The 15,101-nt window shown below is 37.5% G+C and overlaps 3 protein-coding genes across 6 annotated transcripts in view; 1 reads left to right on the top strand and 2 right to left on the bottom strand.

Annotated features, from left to right (window-relative positions):
- plppr2b (phospholipid phosphatase related 2b) overlaps positions 1-15,101 on the top strand; it is a gene marked incomplete at its 5' end in the record, with an annotated part of 119,897 nt that overhangs the window by 12,201 nt on the left and 92,595 nt on the right. The window lies entirely within an intron of this gene.
- Positions 888-9,203, bottom strand: misp3 (MISP family member 3). 2 transcript variants are annotated; one of them, XM_082189794.1, is made up of 4 exons: positions 8,859-9,203; positions 4,992-7,389; positions 2,804-2,883; positions 888-1,531 (listed from the first exon to the last, which is right to left on the bottom strand). In XM_082189794.1, exons 2-4 carry the CDS (start codon positions 7,375-7,377, stop codon positions 1,442-1,444), a joined length of 2,556 nt encoding a protein of 851 aa, XP_082045920.1. In that variant the 5' UTR covers positions 7,378-7,389; positions 8,859-9,203; the 3' UTR covers positions 888-1,441. The 2 variants fall into 2 exon arrangements, with proteins under 2 accessions (XP_082045920.1, XP_082045921.1); XM_082189795.1 differs by having other exon boundaries at positions 8,952-9,199.
- palm3 (paralemmin 3) overlaps positions 9,818-15,101 on the bottom strand; it is a 41,310-nt gene continuing 36,026 nt past the window's right edge. For 2 of the 3 annotated variants that reach the window (XM_082189825.1, XM_082189824.1), the window contains 3 exons: positions 14,051-14,081; positions 13,023-13,082; positions 9,818-12,025 (listed from right to left, as the gene is read on the bottom strand). In XM_082189825.1, coding sequence (XP_082045951.1) covers positions 11,121-12,025; positions 13,023-13,082; positions 14,051-14,081 — 996 coding nt within the window. In that variant the 3' untranslated portion in view covers positions 9,818-11,120. The remainder of the gene's footprint in view (positions 12,026-13,022; positions 13,083-14,050; positions 14,082-15,101) is intronic. The other variant, XM_082189826.1, reaches the window with a different exon arrangement.

The following is a 15,101-nucleotide window of genomic DNA, read 5'->3' on the forward strand; positions in this document are numbered from 1 at the left end:
CATAAGATTCTCTGCTTTGTTCCTTAACCCTGTATTTACACAGAAACACAAGACCTGCTTGAGACTGCACAAAACAATGTCCACTTACCAGACTACTATTAACAAAATGTAATACTGATTATATGTTTCGACAGAAACTAGCCTTACATAACTACTCATAGTTCTGTTTTCCTAAGAATACTTTGTCATAAATGATTGGTCTTAGATTGGTCTCAGCTTTTCTCCAGTGGTAACGATAAGCTACTTCCATATTTAAAATGAACATTCCCATGCAGCCTTTGCTAAATTGTGCTGAGAAAAAGTGAATCAATAATTCACAGGCAACTAGAGGGTCAGTAAAGCATGCTGTGTGTGTGTGTGTGTGTGTGTGTGTGTGTGTGTGTGTGTGTGTGTGTGTGTGTGTGTGTGTGTGTGTGTGTGTGTGTGTGTGTGTGTGTGTGTGTGTGTGTGTGTGTGTGTGTGTTGTGATCTCACTCATGACTAATCTCACTCGGAGGTTTTCTTTGTACCTTTCCTACAGTTCTATCATCACCATGGCGACGCATTTGAATGCCCACTGGCGTGTTGAGTCACGGCAGTCGTGTATGGTGTATTCCTCCCTCACAGCGCGGGCTGAGGAGGTTAGAATGGACTGTGATGTCATTAAAGGGTTTTTGCATGGAAGCTGAATGGAATGCGAGAACGTTGCCCTCTTTAATTGTTATATTGGAAATCAAAGCCATAGGTACGGTGTAAGTACCTGGTCATTGTGCCTATTGTGAAGTCAGTCATCTAGTTTCGGACTCCAAGAGCCAAACCCCCATATTAACGATGAGTCACATTCAGCAATTTGAGTTTCGGAAAATTATTCAACACATTAATAAAAAAATAAAAAATCTGATCCACACTTTTTTTCTAAATTAATTTAGTTTTATTAATGTTTACATATGCATCAATAAAGCCATTTCCCAGTTAGTTTAATTTAACTTTTCTAATGAGTAATGAAATATCTATGCAATAATTTTTATTAAAATAATTTTTTTATATAATCCAGTCTGTTATGACTGTCTTGTTACTATGAGATGAACAGCTATATTTAATGATTATAAATAACTGTAAAGCCGAGATTTACATCGAAAATGACAATTATTACACTGAAATCATTTGAGCTCTTGTGACACCAATCAACAATCATAACTAGTAACATTAACACCATCAGTTATTTACATGATGCGTTTTGTAGATTGTTATTTTGGATATCCAACTCACAGTGTCTTTTTGAGGCAGGTGATTCTCTTCATCCACCCATAATGGCACGTGGTACTGCTGTCCTTTAAAAGGTCAGGGAATTTTATGGGGAAACTGATCATTTGTTCATATGCTTTATTTTTTATGCAGGCGCACTTGGTTGTCCGGGCTGTTCATATTCTTTATGCCAGGATTCTGTAGTTGGCGTTCAGTCTCAGTTGTTGTCTTCCACATGGCCGTTCACCGTCCCTGACTCCCAGCGTTCAAGTAACGGGTTTCGCTGCCTTGGGATCTTTAGCGGTTTCTGTATTTATCAGAACATTAACAACAACATTAATGAGTGCATTTGAATTTGAACACCTCTAGGCCACATGCAGAACCTGATTTCACCAAGTACAACATGTTCCTGGATTAACATCTTTGTTGATCCTTGAACAACAAGATTTGAGGGACAAGTTTACAGTTTATGTCAAGTTTAGGCTTACAACCTGTGGGTACATAAGTGTTATTCACTATCATTTCCCTCTGATTTTAGGGATAACTTAGGACTGAATTTTTGGACAGGATGGTTGTTCTAGGGGCAACAAAATATGTTGACAGGAACGCATCTAACTTGGCAAAATCAGGACGTGCAGCACGTATAGCATAAGAAGAATTTTGTCAAAAATGAAAATTGTCATCATTGACCCTTGTGTTGTTTTAAACCCGTCTTGACATTTTGTCTATTCATTCATTGTGCATATTCAAGTTTAAGAAATAAGATTCGAGAAGTGAATTTATTTACTGAATAATCATTTTAAATTTTTATCTGCTCCCCAGACAGACATATATCACATAATTTAAAAGCACTAACTTTGGATTAAAAGAAACAAAAGAACTTTTTATTTTTATTTTTTTTATTTTTTTTGGAGCTTGACCGCCCCCTGGTCAGCATTCACTTGTTCTATTGAAGAGAGCTTCAGAATTTTTAGCTGGGGGTGAATTATTCCCTTTTAAATTGTTAAAAATAATAAACACAGAAGCAGCAAATGCTTATTTATAAAGGTAGGCACTCTTTCTCCAAGCAAATGAGAGATGAGGTGAACTGATAAAAAAGCCTCTGTTTTCAGATGAAGGCAATGTAAACCAATCAGTTTTGATTGTGTTTCTGTTACATTATACTTTCCTGGCTGCGGAGAGTGATTCAGTGACAATAATGACAGTCAAGATCTGATCTTGATTCTTAAGAATTCAGCATGAACTCTGCTCTCGCTGGCATCATTATGTAAAGGGCGATAAGCCACTTAGCTCATTAGCATCACATTTAGTGTCTGTGGTTGTGTTTGCACAGGGAGGGTTACTGAAACTTTGATACTCTCTGATTACCTATTGAAAGGTTGAAGAGGTAGGTTGGTTGGTAGCCTGCTTATTGATCAAGTAACTCCCCAATTCATGGTCTGAACCTCAACTTTTGGGTTACCAGCCCAAATCTTTAGCCACAATGTTACCAACACCAGTGATATACACATTTATTGCCGTAAGAGTGAAGAACACAAATTATGTCACTTTTAAAAGATTCAAAGAAAAAATCCTCTACCTCTGACACCTGTTGTCTTGGTTCTTCATCAGCTTGGGGTGGAGGCCATGTTAGGTCCAGTTTTCCGGTGGATTGTCGCACTAGAGAAAGCAGGAGACAAATGTTTATTTCAGTGAATGTACAAGTCATTACTGAACTGGATGTTCCCATCCACAGTCACACACATGATCATTGGATGAGAAGACAATAAAGTAGCAGTGAAAGGTTTGGACACACCTACTCCTTAATTTGAACTATAATCCAGATTTAGAATATTAGTAACAAATTGAAGAATGGGAATTCGGCAGTGGCCAAACAATTTAAATGCTAAACAAATCATCTTGCATTTAAGATTCTTTCACCCTCCACCAGGTGTATCAACCTGGAGTGCTTTTTAAAGCTGTACTGAATGAGTTCTAATAAGGAAATTCATGTGTAGGCACACATTTTTCATTTTTTTCTTAATTAGCATATTATTTTATATTTCGCTACAAAACTTATTTCAAGCATTTAAATGTAAGCATTTAGATGAGAAACATGAATCGAGTGTGTCCAAATGGAATATTTAAAAATGTCACACTATGAAGGGCAAAAGATTAAAAGATCTGTAGCAGCGGTCTTGCTTCTTAGAGGTAGAGGTTTAATTAACATATTCCAATATATACAATTGAGCAACAGTTCATACAAATTGACTTCTGTTGCATCACAATAAAATGACATACAGTACTTGGTTTTGCTTGTAAAAAGTTATGACATCGGCAATATTGGTTTATAACTGTTAGCTGCTCTTACACAAATGCACCACATTTCCCACAGTTTCTGCAAAATTACCATATTTGCTTAAGTTTTTGATATTACTGTAGAGCTGTGGTAAATTGATATTAGCCACCATTAGCTGAGAAAGAATATGAAATGACATAGGGAGATTAGGTCCCACATTTATTATGTTGTAAGTATTATGCTGTTACAGTGGTATTTTGGCATAAATCATGTTATCATGCAAAACAATTCTGTAGAAGAAAGCTTTTCTGAGTAAAAAGAAGTAGGGGAAACGATTTGTTGTCAGTTTATTTTTATAAAAATAAGGCAGGCACTAAAGAGAAAGTAGAAATGGAAAGGAAAAACTTGAAATTTACTGGAAAGGAGATTTCACTTCCCCTTATTTTAGTACTAAATGTGTCATTAATTGTCAGCATAAATATATGGATCATTTGCCTTTTTAAGTCTAGCAGGCATTTCTGCAGACTTGTGCAGTAGTAAAAGATAAACTCAAGTCACAATCGTAGTTTATGTATTGGACATCCAAACCTCACCTCACCTACACCTCAGGTATCACCTGTCCAGATCAAAGTACTCTTATCCATACTTTGTTCATTTCAGCACATTTGACTGACTCAGAAATTTAAATATCCGGCTTAAGTTAGAACTATTGACATAACCTTACATTAGCATTTTGGCTGTTTGTTTGTTGGCTGCCATGGTGAGGCACAAACTATCCCAACCTCCAGTCAAATTAGAAAATGTCTATGTAACTGAAGTTTCTACACCACAGATAAGCTTTACAAGTCTTACTGTTAACTAATAGTTCACAAGTGTCGAGTTTTATTGGTTTTGCTGCTATTAAGATTGTCCTGTATAGCTCAAACAGTAGAACGTGGTGTTAGCAATGCCAAGGTCATGGGTTCATTTCCCAAGCAATGCACAAACTGATCAAATGTTTATCTTGAATGCAATGTAAATCGCTCTGGATAGAGTTGTCTGCCAAATGTATGGCCTGGCCTTCAAAAAGAATAGTTTTTTTAATAATCCTGAACCAAAAACAGTAGAGCAGGGTGCTATCAATGCAAAGATCAGGGGTTCAATTTACACCAAATGCATGATGAACTGATAACATTTATATTTTCAATGCTACATAATTTGCTATTTTGCTTTGATTTATAATGACAAATGTGTAAATGTGAGTGTATGGCCTACACATGAGTTTTATAGGATGTGTTACGTAGGTCATGTGTCCTTTGCATTATCTGCATGTGCTCCAGTAGCTCAAAGTAGTAGTAGTTTTAGCAATGCAGACTTCATTAATTCTCAGGAATGCATAAACTATTCATATTGTATGATGAATGAATGCTACATACGTTTCTTTTGAATGTTAAGTTGACTCCTTTCAACTTCTCTGTGAATATTCACATGCTGCTTTACAATGACTCACCTGATGTAGTGGCGGTGAATATCTCTGATTGGCGGCCTGTTGGAGTCAAATTTGTCTGTGGAGGTGGGGAACTAAGAATCTCTTTGTTAGAGGATCCCGTTCCATCTTTCACTACACTTTCTGTCCTCAAATCAATTCTTGTTCCCCTTCCTTCTTCCAGATCCATGGCTGCTCCTCCATAAAGACTGTTTCTCTGTCTCTGTAGTTCCCTTTCCCTTTCTTTTGCCTCCTTAATGTCCAGCTCCACCTGAGGCTGCAGAGTCATAGAGGAGCGGAGCTTGAAGAACGGGTTCTCCTTTACTGTACTTGAGTCTTCAGCCACTTCAAAATTTGGTCTTTGTCTTGCATTAACAGGCTCTGCAGAAGTAGCCCTCACACCCACTGGATTCATCACTTTTACAGATCCTCCATCTGTCCATGAGGGTGTCTTATAACCCCCGTTTGGTCCTCCCACAGTTGTAGGAATAGGATTGGCCTCTATTATTATTATCTGGCCCGTGAATCCCTCAGCTAGACCAGGTCCTCGAGCCACAGGCGGGTTGCCATTGGTGCCTCCATACTTGGCCATGGCTGGTGGGGTGGGAGAATTTTGAGAGAATTGCATTAGGCGTTGTCTAACAGCAGAATCAACTTCCAGTATTCCAGAAGCAGACTCTACGTAAGAGGAGTTTGAGGGAGATCTTCTGCTAAAGTCTGCCACTGATTCCTTCTGCTCTTGGAATGACTCAAAAAGCAGCTTTTTTTCTTGAAGCTGTACCTCTGTTCCCTTGTCATAGAAGCCAGGTAGTCTGCCCAGTTCAACCAGAACCTTCTCCCTCTCTGTCTCTGCGCTGATTTCCTTCTGCATCTTCTTTCCAGCAAACTGCCGGTCCTTGTCGAGGCTTGGGTTGGATCTTATCTGGAGGTCCTGAGATAGAATAGGTCTCCTCAATGGAATTTCCACAAACTCATTATTCCTGTTAGTTGTGTCGCACAGTCCTCGAGAACGCCGTAGACTCTGCTCTCTCTTCATTGTCAAACGGATCTCCCTCTCAATGGGAGTTTCGTTAGGTGGAGATTCAAAGGGCTGAGGAGCCTCAGTGTTAACAAGGCCCTCCGAGACATCTGTTGTGCTGTTGGGGGAGAAATCTGCTGATACACCGCTATCGCTCTGGCTGTCATCAAAATGATCCACCTGCATTCTGTTGACTTTCCCGTCTCCCGGATGAGGCTTTGTGTTTGACTGGGACTCCGCTCTCTGTCCTTTGTTTTCCCGTTCTTGTCTTTGATCTTTAACCTCCCCAAGCTGCTTTCCTCCGGTCCCACCTGTTTCTGTGAAACGCACTGTTTGCTTTCGCTCTTCACCTGTTTCTCTACCCTCTCTCTCCTCCCTTTGACTGTCCCTTCTCCCGTGTGTCATTATCAATGGCTCTTTTACTTCCGTAGAGATAGAGGCAGAGTTACCTTGCTCTGGATTGGCTGGCTCGCCTGCAACTGCTTCTAGGGGCGGAGCAGCACCACACACCTGTTGTAACTCATTCTCATTTATATCACTTAGATTGTTTACCTCAAGCTCCCCCTGCTGGACATTCTCTGCTTTAACCCCAGATTCAGTTATGGATGCACTTTGGATGCTTGATGAAGGTTCGGTTTCAGTGAGATTACTTTTTGACAATCTTTTGGAATACGTCAGGTTGGGTGGTTCATCACAACGACTGTCCCGTCTCACCCACTGCTCTCTGGTGCTCGGGAAGTCCAAAGGTTTACAGTCTATATTTAGCTCTTCACTGTTTTCTGATAGGAACACAATTGAGTCGGAGTCACCATGTGACTCAAGCTCATGTCCCTCTTCTTCTTTGGTCACCTTTGGCATTTGTGGTGAGTCAGTGCTTTTGTCTGCCTGTGTCATGCTAACAGGTTCTTCACCCTCAGTGTCTTGTACAGATGTCTGAACATCTTCACTGGTTTCAGGGTTTTCCTTCACTTCATTCTGAATCTCTGTGGCTTGATACTCATTTCTCTCTGGTTGGATATCTTCTTCCAGTCCTGGCACTGGTGGACACTGGTCATCATCAGAGTCATTTTCAACTGTACTGCACAAGTCTTCCCTTGTTGGCTCAATGGCTCCATCAGCTGGTGAGGAGGTGGGATGATCGTGAGGTTGAGGCTGGAAACTGCTGTCAGGTGTTTCTGTTCTTTCTAACTCACTTATAGCTTCTGTGTCCTTGTTCATCTCTTGCAGGTCTGTGGCTGTGTCTTTCTTTTTCGTCGTATGATCTATTATTGCTGTTTCCATGTCTTGAGTTAAGTGGGCTTTTTCTTCTATTTCTGCTATTTCTATTTCTTCACTTCTGCATTCATCCAGGGATTCAGATTTCTGAGTGCAAGTCACAGAGTCTGTTTCCATTTTGCTCTAGATCTGTATGAAATAAATGGCAAAATGTGTTTATTCAATCACAGAATGGCAAGCCAGAGACGGGCTTCCTTTAGTTGATTGTGTTGGTAATCAACAAAGTTTGTCTCTTTCTTCCCAGGCTTCCCTTACTGCTTTTCTCACCTTATTTTTTGTTGCATAAAGGTGAGACCCCTGAAGTCCTTTCCTTTATACAGGTAACACTTATAGTTTTTTTGTTGTTGTTGTTGTTGTTGTTGCTGATTTAGGAAACAATAATCAGCTTATGTTTCAATCCCAGTAACTCAGGAGAGCTCATAATAAATGGAGTTATAGTGGGACTGCATTACCTTTTTCACTTGCTTTTGTGTTCTTGCTTCACAAATCTTTGACCTCTGTCAGTCTTAAATAAAATTCATTAGGTCATTTATTCTTTAACGCCCATGCCTCAGAGTCAGATTAGTGTCCTTCCTTATTAAGTTCACCTTGATATAGGTCATCTGAAACAATTACTTGCAATATTTATTTTAAGTTTTCATGTTATTTTTTCTTTTTTTGTACTAGTCTGTACACTAAGCATTTCTTTTTGTAACCGTTGTCTTATTTTGCGATATTGTCATTGTCCTGCATATTGATCCATACAGATATTTCCATATTAGCACATGCGATTGAGAATGATTAACAAAATTATTAAAATTGGAAGAACATTAAACAGCGTGCAAGGTCGGGGGTGGACATTTTCCACCTTCACAGTCAATGAAATTTCTCTCTATTCTTTAGAAAGTCAAAATTTAACCAGGTCTTCGGAGAATCATATTTACTTAAATGCAAAATCCGATCTCCATGCAAGTCAGGTAATAATTTTTTTGTTGACAACAAGTGGATCATTCACAATATAATATTTGGACTCTGTATTGCATTGTCTCCTGGAAACAAACACAAGGATTTAAAGGTGTGTCATAGCATAATGCTAATTACATAAGGAGCAGATTAATACCATTTAATCAGATTATACTGTGGACACGAGTAACAAAACAACATGGAAATTCTGATTCAGGAATAATACAATAATGGTGAGGTGTTCTTAGTGTCCTTATGAATTAAAACACACATAATACTTAAAGGTCATGATTGAATTTCAATCTAGTGAATATATATATATATATATATATATATATATATATATATATATAGTATATAAACACAAAACCTGGTAGCACACATCTATTTTTAGCTATACTGAAAACTACTGTTAACATCCACAAATCTCAAGAAACTATAGTATGAATAGCTGTCATTAAACGTGGATAAGTCTGCTTCAGTAATTCTAGGTAAAACAAGTGATGTGGATATTAAATTAATTAATTCCAAATTGAAATTCCTGACATTGTCATGCAACACATAATAAAGTATACAAATCAGTTAAAGGGCTATTTGGATAACACGACCCATTCTTACACATAAAAACATAAGATGAAAAAGGAAAACAGGCCTACCAGCTGATGAGATGAAATAAAAGATGAAAGAAGACAAAGGTCAGCTGAAAGACAAAAAACTGAAGTGAGCTTTGTGAAATCTGCCCCTCTCACCTTCTTACTCTCTTCTCCTTCCCTTTCTTTCCTTCTCTCTTTTACTCTCTCTCTCTCTCTCTCTCTCTGTACCTCCACCCCCTGCTTAGTAATCAAGGTTAAAATCTGTACAGTTCTTTTCTCTCCTACTTCCACAGTACACTAAAGCTGCTGAGTAAACCGCAGGCCTTGCATCACTAATCCAAACAGCTCTCAAAGCTCTCACGAGTTTGAACAGTGAAAGCATGGGATCTCTTTCTATTCTCTTTCTAACGTTTAGGTTCACCCACAATACTGCAAGATCTAAATGTAGCTGTAATATTTTACAATAAGGTTCAGTTTGTTAGCATTAGGTATCATGAAGTACCAATTATAACAATAATTTATAAAAATTTTTTACATATACAAATTCATTTTTAATAAATTTTAATTTCAATCTGCATAAATTAACATTTGTTAATGTATTTTGCAAGGACATTGATTAAAAATGAACGATAGAATATTAAAGCATAAATTACCTTTTAATTAAACCTTTTAATTAATTAAAATGTTTAAATGCTTGTTCATTGTTAGTTTATGATACTGAGCGCATTAACTCATGTTGATGAATTGAAAACTTATTGTCAAGTGTAGCAATATAAGTTAAAAAGTTAATTATAAATATGAAAAAGGTTCAAGCTACTGAATATTTAAAGACTGTGACAGAATACTTTTCATGTTTAATGATGAAAGGATTATTGCCATTGTTTTTTTAAAGGCATTACTATTTGATTGTCTTTTATACATAACTTACAAAATAATACTGTTTTATCTTTACATCGACAGTAGCTATATTATACCTCATTATATGCCTCAACTATTTTTGTGTAAGAAAAAACAGCCTTAGATTAAATTTCATAATTTTATTTATTCTTCCAATGTAAACTTTCTATACAAAATCCTCACCGCTTCTTATTCAGCTCTTTGTATATACTATACATACAGGCACTCAGTTAAGGCACTGAGAATTTGCATCAAACTTTCCATGCTGAAAAAATGTTCCTGAATAATATTGATTACATATGGTATGAAACTTGAATCGCTGTCACGCACAATTTAAACAAATGTTTAAAAAAGACAACAGAAATGTTGGAGAATTCACCTTAAACAGATTGCTAAAGCGATTTATGCCATATACTATACACTGTTCAGAAATAGTACAGTTCACAGGGTCACATTAAAGAGATAGTTCACTCAACAACAAAAAAAAAAGGTTAATTCTGTCATCATTTATTCACTCTCATGTTGTTTTAAACCTGTATGCATTTCTTCTGCAAGACAAAAATATCTTCTTTTTTTGTAATAGAAAGTTGTTTAGGATTCCATTGCCTATCACTGTACAGACAAAACAGCTGAAACGCACTTCAAAATATATTTTGTCTTGCAAAAGAAAAACTTGAGCAGTTTTGGAACAACATAAAATGATTTTCAGTGCAGGATAAACTATCTGTTTAATGTCTAAAAACACTTCTGTCAGCCAGTTGAAGACGACGTAACAATAAAAGCAGAAACTCCATTCACATCAGCAATAAAAATCTCTAAAGATGTTACAGCATGTATAAAATCACAGGTAACCATTCTGTCTCTTTGTTTTGATTCATAAGGCACACAAATTGTTTATAATAGATTATGCAACAACTATTGAAAGTAGAGAAGTGTTAATTACCGCTGTGGGTTGATTCCCACGGCACTGATAAAAACAAAATATTTTTATTTGGTAGTGTTAAAACCGCCAAGGCCTCTGTGGGTCGGCAGCCAACGCTCTAGAGTCGCCAGACATAAAAACAGGATCATAATCACTAATCAGACACCAGAGGCTGGGAATGCAACCAATGGTGACGCATTAACAACAACAACATGCACACTGAAGCATATTCCAGTCCTTTCCTGCAAGCCAATGCACTATACAAAGCTTCTTTTTACACTGATAGGAATTATGGGCATCCAATATGGAAAGGGCAATGCCAGTCTTTACGTTTTACGGCTCCGTTTTGAATATATTCTTCAGTATATAATAAACACTTTGTGCTTTGATGCCACAAGTGAACAGCTGAAGATCGTCTTGAAATACAAACTGTATATTCAGAGTAACAGTCAAGATGGAAAAGAAAGAAAAATAAAAAAAGTCACAGTCAAACGTCAACAGACCGTTCACATGACTGAACAACACTGGCAGTTTTTCCGCTTTGGTGCTCCTGCGCCCTCTGCTGGACTGGTGGCGCTGGTGTCCAGCTGGGCCGCTGCTTTGGGGATCAGCAGAGGTTCTTGTTCGACACGCTGCTTCTCTGTGTTGGACTCGTCCAGCGGAACCTCCTGAAATTGGCTGGGCGAGATGCGTGAGGCGGGCACGGACTCCTCGTCTTTTGGGGTTTGTGATTCTGTTGCGTTTGTTTCGACTTTGGGTTTGATTGTTGGAGAAGGTTCTGTTGTGGAATACATTGGAATGAGGGAAGCCTCTATAGGGCTATCTACTGTCACATTCTGGGGTTGTGTTTCAGTGGAGTCTGGGAGATGTTGCTCTATTTGCCCTTCGTCTACCACCACCACATCCACATCCATTTCCTCAGCAGGAGCATCTTCAGTCACTTCGACCTGCTTCAGATCAACAGACGCTTCCGGATCACACTCGGTCTCTTCTTCAGCACACTTTGCTTCTGTGCTTCCAGATGAGTCTTCATTTTTAGCATCCGTAGCAGGTTCTTGAGCCATGCTGTCATCTTCCTCTGGGATTTCCTCTCCTTCGTCTGTAATGATGACTCTTTCTGCTCGGATAATTGCTCCACCATCATCGTCCTCATCGACTCCTTGTCCGGGCTCCGCCTCCTTGAAGCCAAGGAAGGTCATGGTTATTCCTCCAGCACCTGTTCCTTCAGCGGGGTGGCTGGCGAAGCCGTTAGCAGAAGCGGGTTCGTCCTGTCCTGGAGTATTGTGTGATGTTTCTCCTTCCACATTTCCATTTATAATAGCTGAAGTTGTTATGGTGTCAGTTTCTGTCTTTGCATCAGTGAGCGGTTCTGCTTCCTCCACGTCGTGGTTCTCAGCATGCACGGAATTATCTGCAACAAAAACCAACAGTATGAATATAAAATAATAGGTTTTGACATTTATACATGTTAACAATAGTGAAATTGTCAATGGCAATGCTTTGATTCTATAATTGGTAGCATATTAAAGGCTTTTTCATCAATTTGAAACTAAAGAGAGACAAGAGGCTCGTTTACACTATTAAGCGTTTTGGTCGATCGGATCACAAGTGGACGACACTAAATACAGGTGTAAACGTGTAAAAGTAAAAGTAAAAGTCTAAAACATTTTGAGCTTGTCCACTTTCGACCACTTCCTGAAGTAGATGAAAACACATTCGACCGGATTGCTTTCGTAGTGTAAACGCTCATGTGGTCGAATGAGTTCGAACAGCCACAAAAGACCGGCTACTCTCCGCCTACAGACCTCATGCATAAACATTATAGGAATTGCGGTTCCTATAACGTACCAAGCTTGATGTTCTCTCACCATTCCTGATTTCTAACACACTCTCAGCATTCGGCTGGTTTTGCGGCTATCGGAGCAGAAATGAAAGTTAATGTTCTCCGTGTGTTTTTCTGTCGTCTCCGGGCACGTTCATTTGTAAATTACTCAAGCTTATTTTGTCCATTAGATTGAAATATCTGAAGAAGCCCATACATTTACCCGCCTATAGACCCTCTCCTCGAAGAAATCAGGACAGAAGTGGTTGAAAGTGGACAAAAGAGACGGATTAAAACACCAGGTGTAAAAGGGAATGCGTCTCCCTCGTCTACTTGTGATCTGATCGACCAAAACACATCTTAATACCAGGTGTAAACAATCTTTAGGGCATTGCTAGGGTGTTTTACTGGTCTTATCATATTAGGTCTCTCCCTCAATGTAAGTCTAAGGATTTTTTTCACCTATTTTATCATCTGCCAGAAAGAAAAAAAAAGGTAAGTTTTATCACTAAGAAAAATAAGTATTCAGCCCTCCTCTACAAACCACATGATGATCTCAGCACATATGACTGGAAAGTTATTATACCTCTCTTTTCCTCTTTTCCGTTCTCCACGATAGGTCCATTAGAGGCCGTCTCAGCAACTGCTGTTTGATTAGAAACATTTATGATTGATATTTGTTCAATATCATGCTTTGCAACTTAAGATTAGTTCTTTTGTTCATTTTTTAACAGTGTTTTCATTTCAAAATCTTATTTTAAATCTAAATGGTTTGATGCCCACAAAAAAAAAAAAGATTGGTAACACTTTACAATAAGGTTCAATTCCATAACATAAATATAAATATTTTTATAAATATACTCATAAATATACACTACTGTTCAAAAGTTTGGGGTCTGTAAGATTTTTTTTTAATGTATTTGAAAGAAGTGTGATAAAAAATTCAGAAAAAAAAAATATTGTTAAATATTATTACAATTTAAAATAACTAAACTTTAATATATTTAATATAAATGTTTTTCCTAATGCAAAGCTGAATTTTCAGCATCAATACTCCAGTCTTCAGTATCACGTTATCCTTCAGAAATAATTCTAATATGCCATAACATTGTTTATTTCACAAATAAATGTAAAAGTGCATACTGTCACTTATGATCAATTAAAAAAAAAAAAAAAAAAAAGAATCTTACTAACCCAAAATCTTTAAACTCTAGTAGACAAAATATTGTATTTAATAATAACAATAATAATAAAATATTATAAATTGTTCATCGTTAAAGTCATGGTTCCTCTACCAATGTTAACTTATAACTTTATAATGTTCAAATGTTTTATAAATGCTGTGAAAGTGTTATTCATCATTAGTTGATGATCCCTTAAGCATTGGCTAATGCTATCAAATTGATCATTAGCCGTATTGTAAACTCGTACCAATTTAATGAACTAGGAATTCATTTACCATAAAAGCACCACTGCTGTTTTGTCAAGGCTTATACTCTTTTGTGTTATCAATAATCAGGTCTAGAAAGCAGACCTGTAAGTTAGATGCTCTGTAACTGCAACATCACACAGATGGTCAGCAGCGCAGAGAGTGGACAGATGGCACACACTCACCTGTTCCCACTGGCTCCACCATAGTCTCGCCCTATTGGATAAACGAGAGAGAAAAGGTCAACAGCCATCCTAAGAGAGGACACATCACACTCTTTAACCGTTTAAACCATCTCATTCTGCTGGTTAATATTTTATTCAAGGCCATGGAACATTTATGGGAGGAACAGCTCGAGACTGGAGAAGTTTCCTATCGAAGTTCATTAACATGCACACCGATAACCCAACCTTCTCCCAAATACTGCAGCACTCTGGTTACAATGTGATTTGTGGAAACACCATAAACCACTTATTAAAAGGTACACTCAGTATTTTTCCTCATTAAAAAGTTTTACACACAAAGAAATTAAGTTTTTAAAGAAATGCTTAAAAGCTATTTTATTATACGTGCCCTTTCATGTTCAAATCACATGACCAACTCACTTTATCTCGGTAACCCCCTTGTTATAGGACACTTTTGCCTATGGAATAAATTAATCATGGCTGACGGCAAATAACTAGAAGCTGACATGTTTTTAATTAATTCAATGAATTAATTCAATTTAATTAATTTGAGTAATTTTAATCCCATATTCAGAACATTCAAAACATTAATCAATTGTAATATGAAATATTAAAAGAACTTTAAATCACCCGAGACAAGTAACCCAGTTTCATGTTTGTGTCAGATTTGTGTGCTTATATTGTATTATAACTCACCCTTCCTCTATTAGATAGTCATCTAATTCATGCGCAGCTTTCCCCATTCACTGGCTCATAACCGCTAATACTCTCTTTCACTCGCTCTGATTAGATAATTAGGGGAGATCTTTCATCTTTCAAGATTAGAAAAAATATGGTTGTGTTGCCAGCTTCATTTATTAACAGACGGACACATCAGCTTCAGCTGCCACAAGGTGGAGTCACGCCAACACTATATTTTTCATATTCAGTTTTCAGTGCAGGCAGTATTTGCAGTAATCAACGCAAAATTGTAATATAAAAAATAAAAAACAACATTTGATACGGCATGACTTTTCTTTGACTCATCATGACTTTTCTTTCTTTTTCTCAT

This window comes from Leuciscus leuciscus, assembly GCF_965113295.1.
Source record: "Leuciscus leuciscus genome assembly, chromosome: 14".
NCBI classification, from domain to species: Eukaryota; Metazoa; Chordata; class Actinopteri; order Cypriniformes; family Leuciscidae; genus Leuciscus; species Leuciscus leuciscus.

What these genes read in the sequence shown, in the direction of transcription:
- misp3 (XM_082189794.1), bottom strand. Translation starts at nt 7,377, where the DNA reads ATGGAAACAGACTCTGTGACTTGCACTCAGAAATCTGAATCCCTGGAT. An exon ending in ATTCACCGCCACTACATCAG is followed by an intron (nt 2,884 to 4,991) that starts GTGAGTCATTGT and finishes TGCTTTCTCTAG; the next exon opens with TGCGACAATCCACCGGAAAA. An exon ending in CAAGACAACAGGTGTCAGAG is followed by an intron (nt 1,532 to 2,803) that starts GTAGAGGATTTT and finishes TGATAAATACAG; the next exon opens with AAACCGCTAAAGATCCCAAG.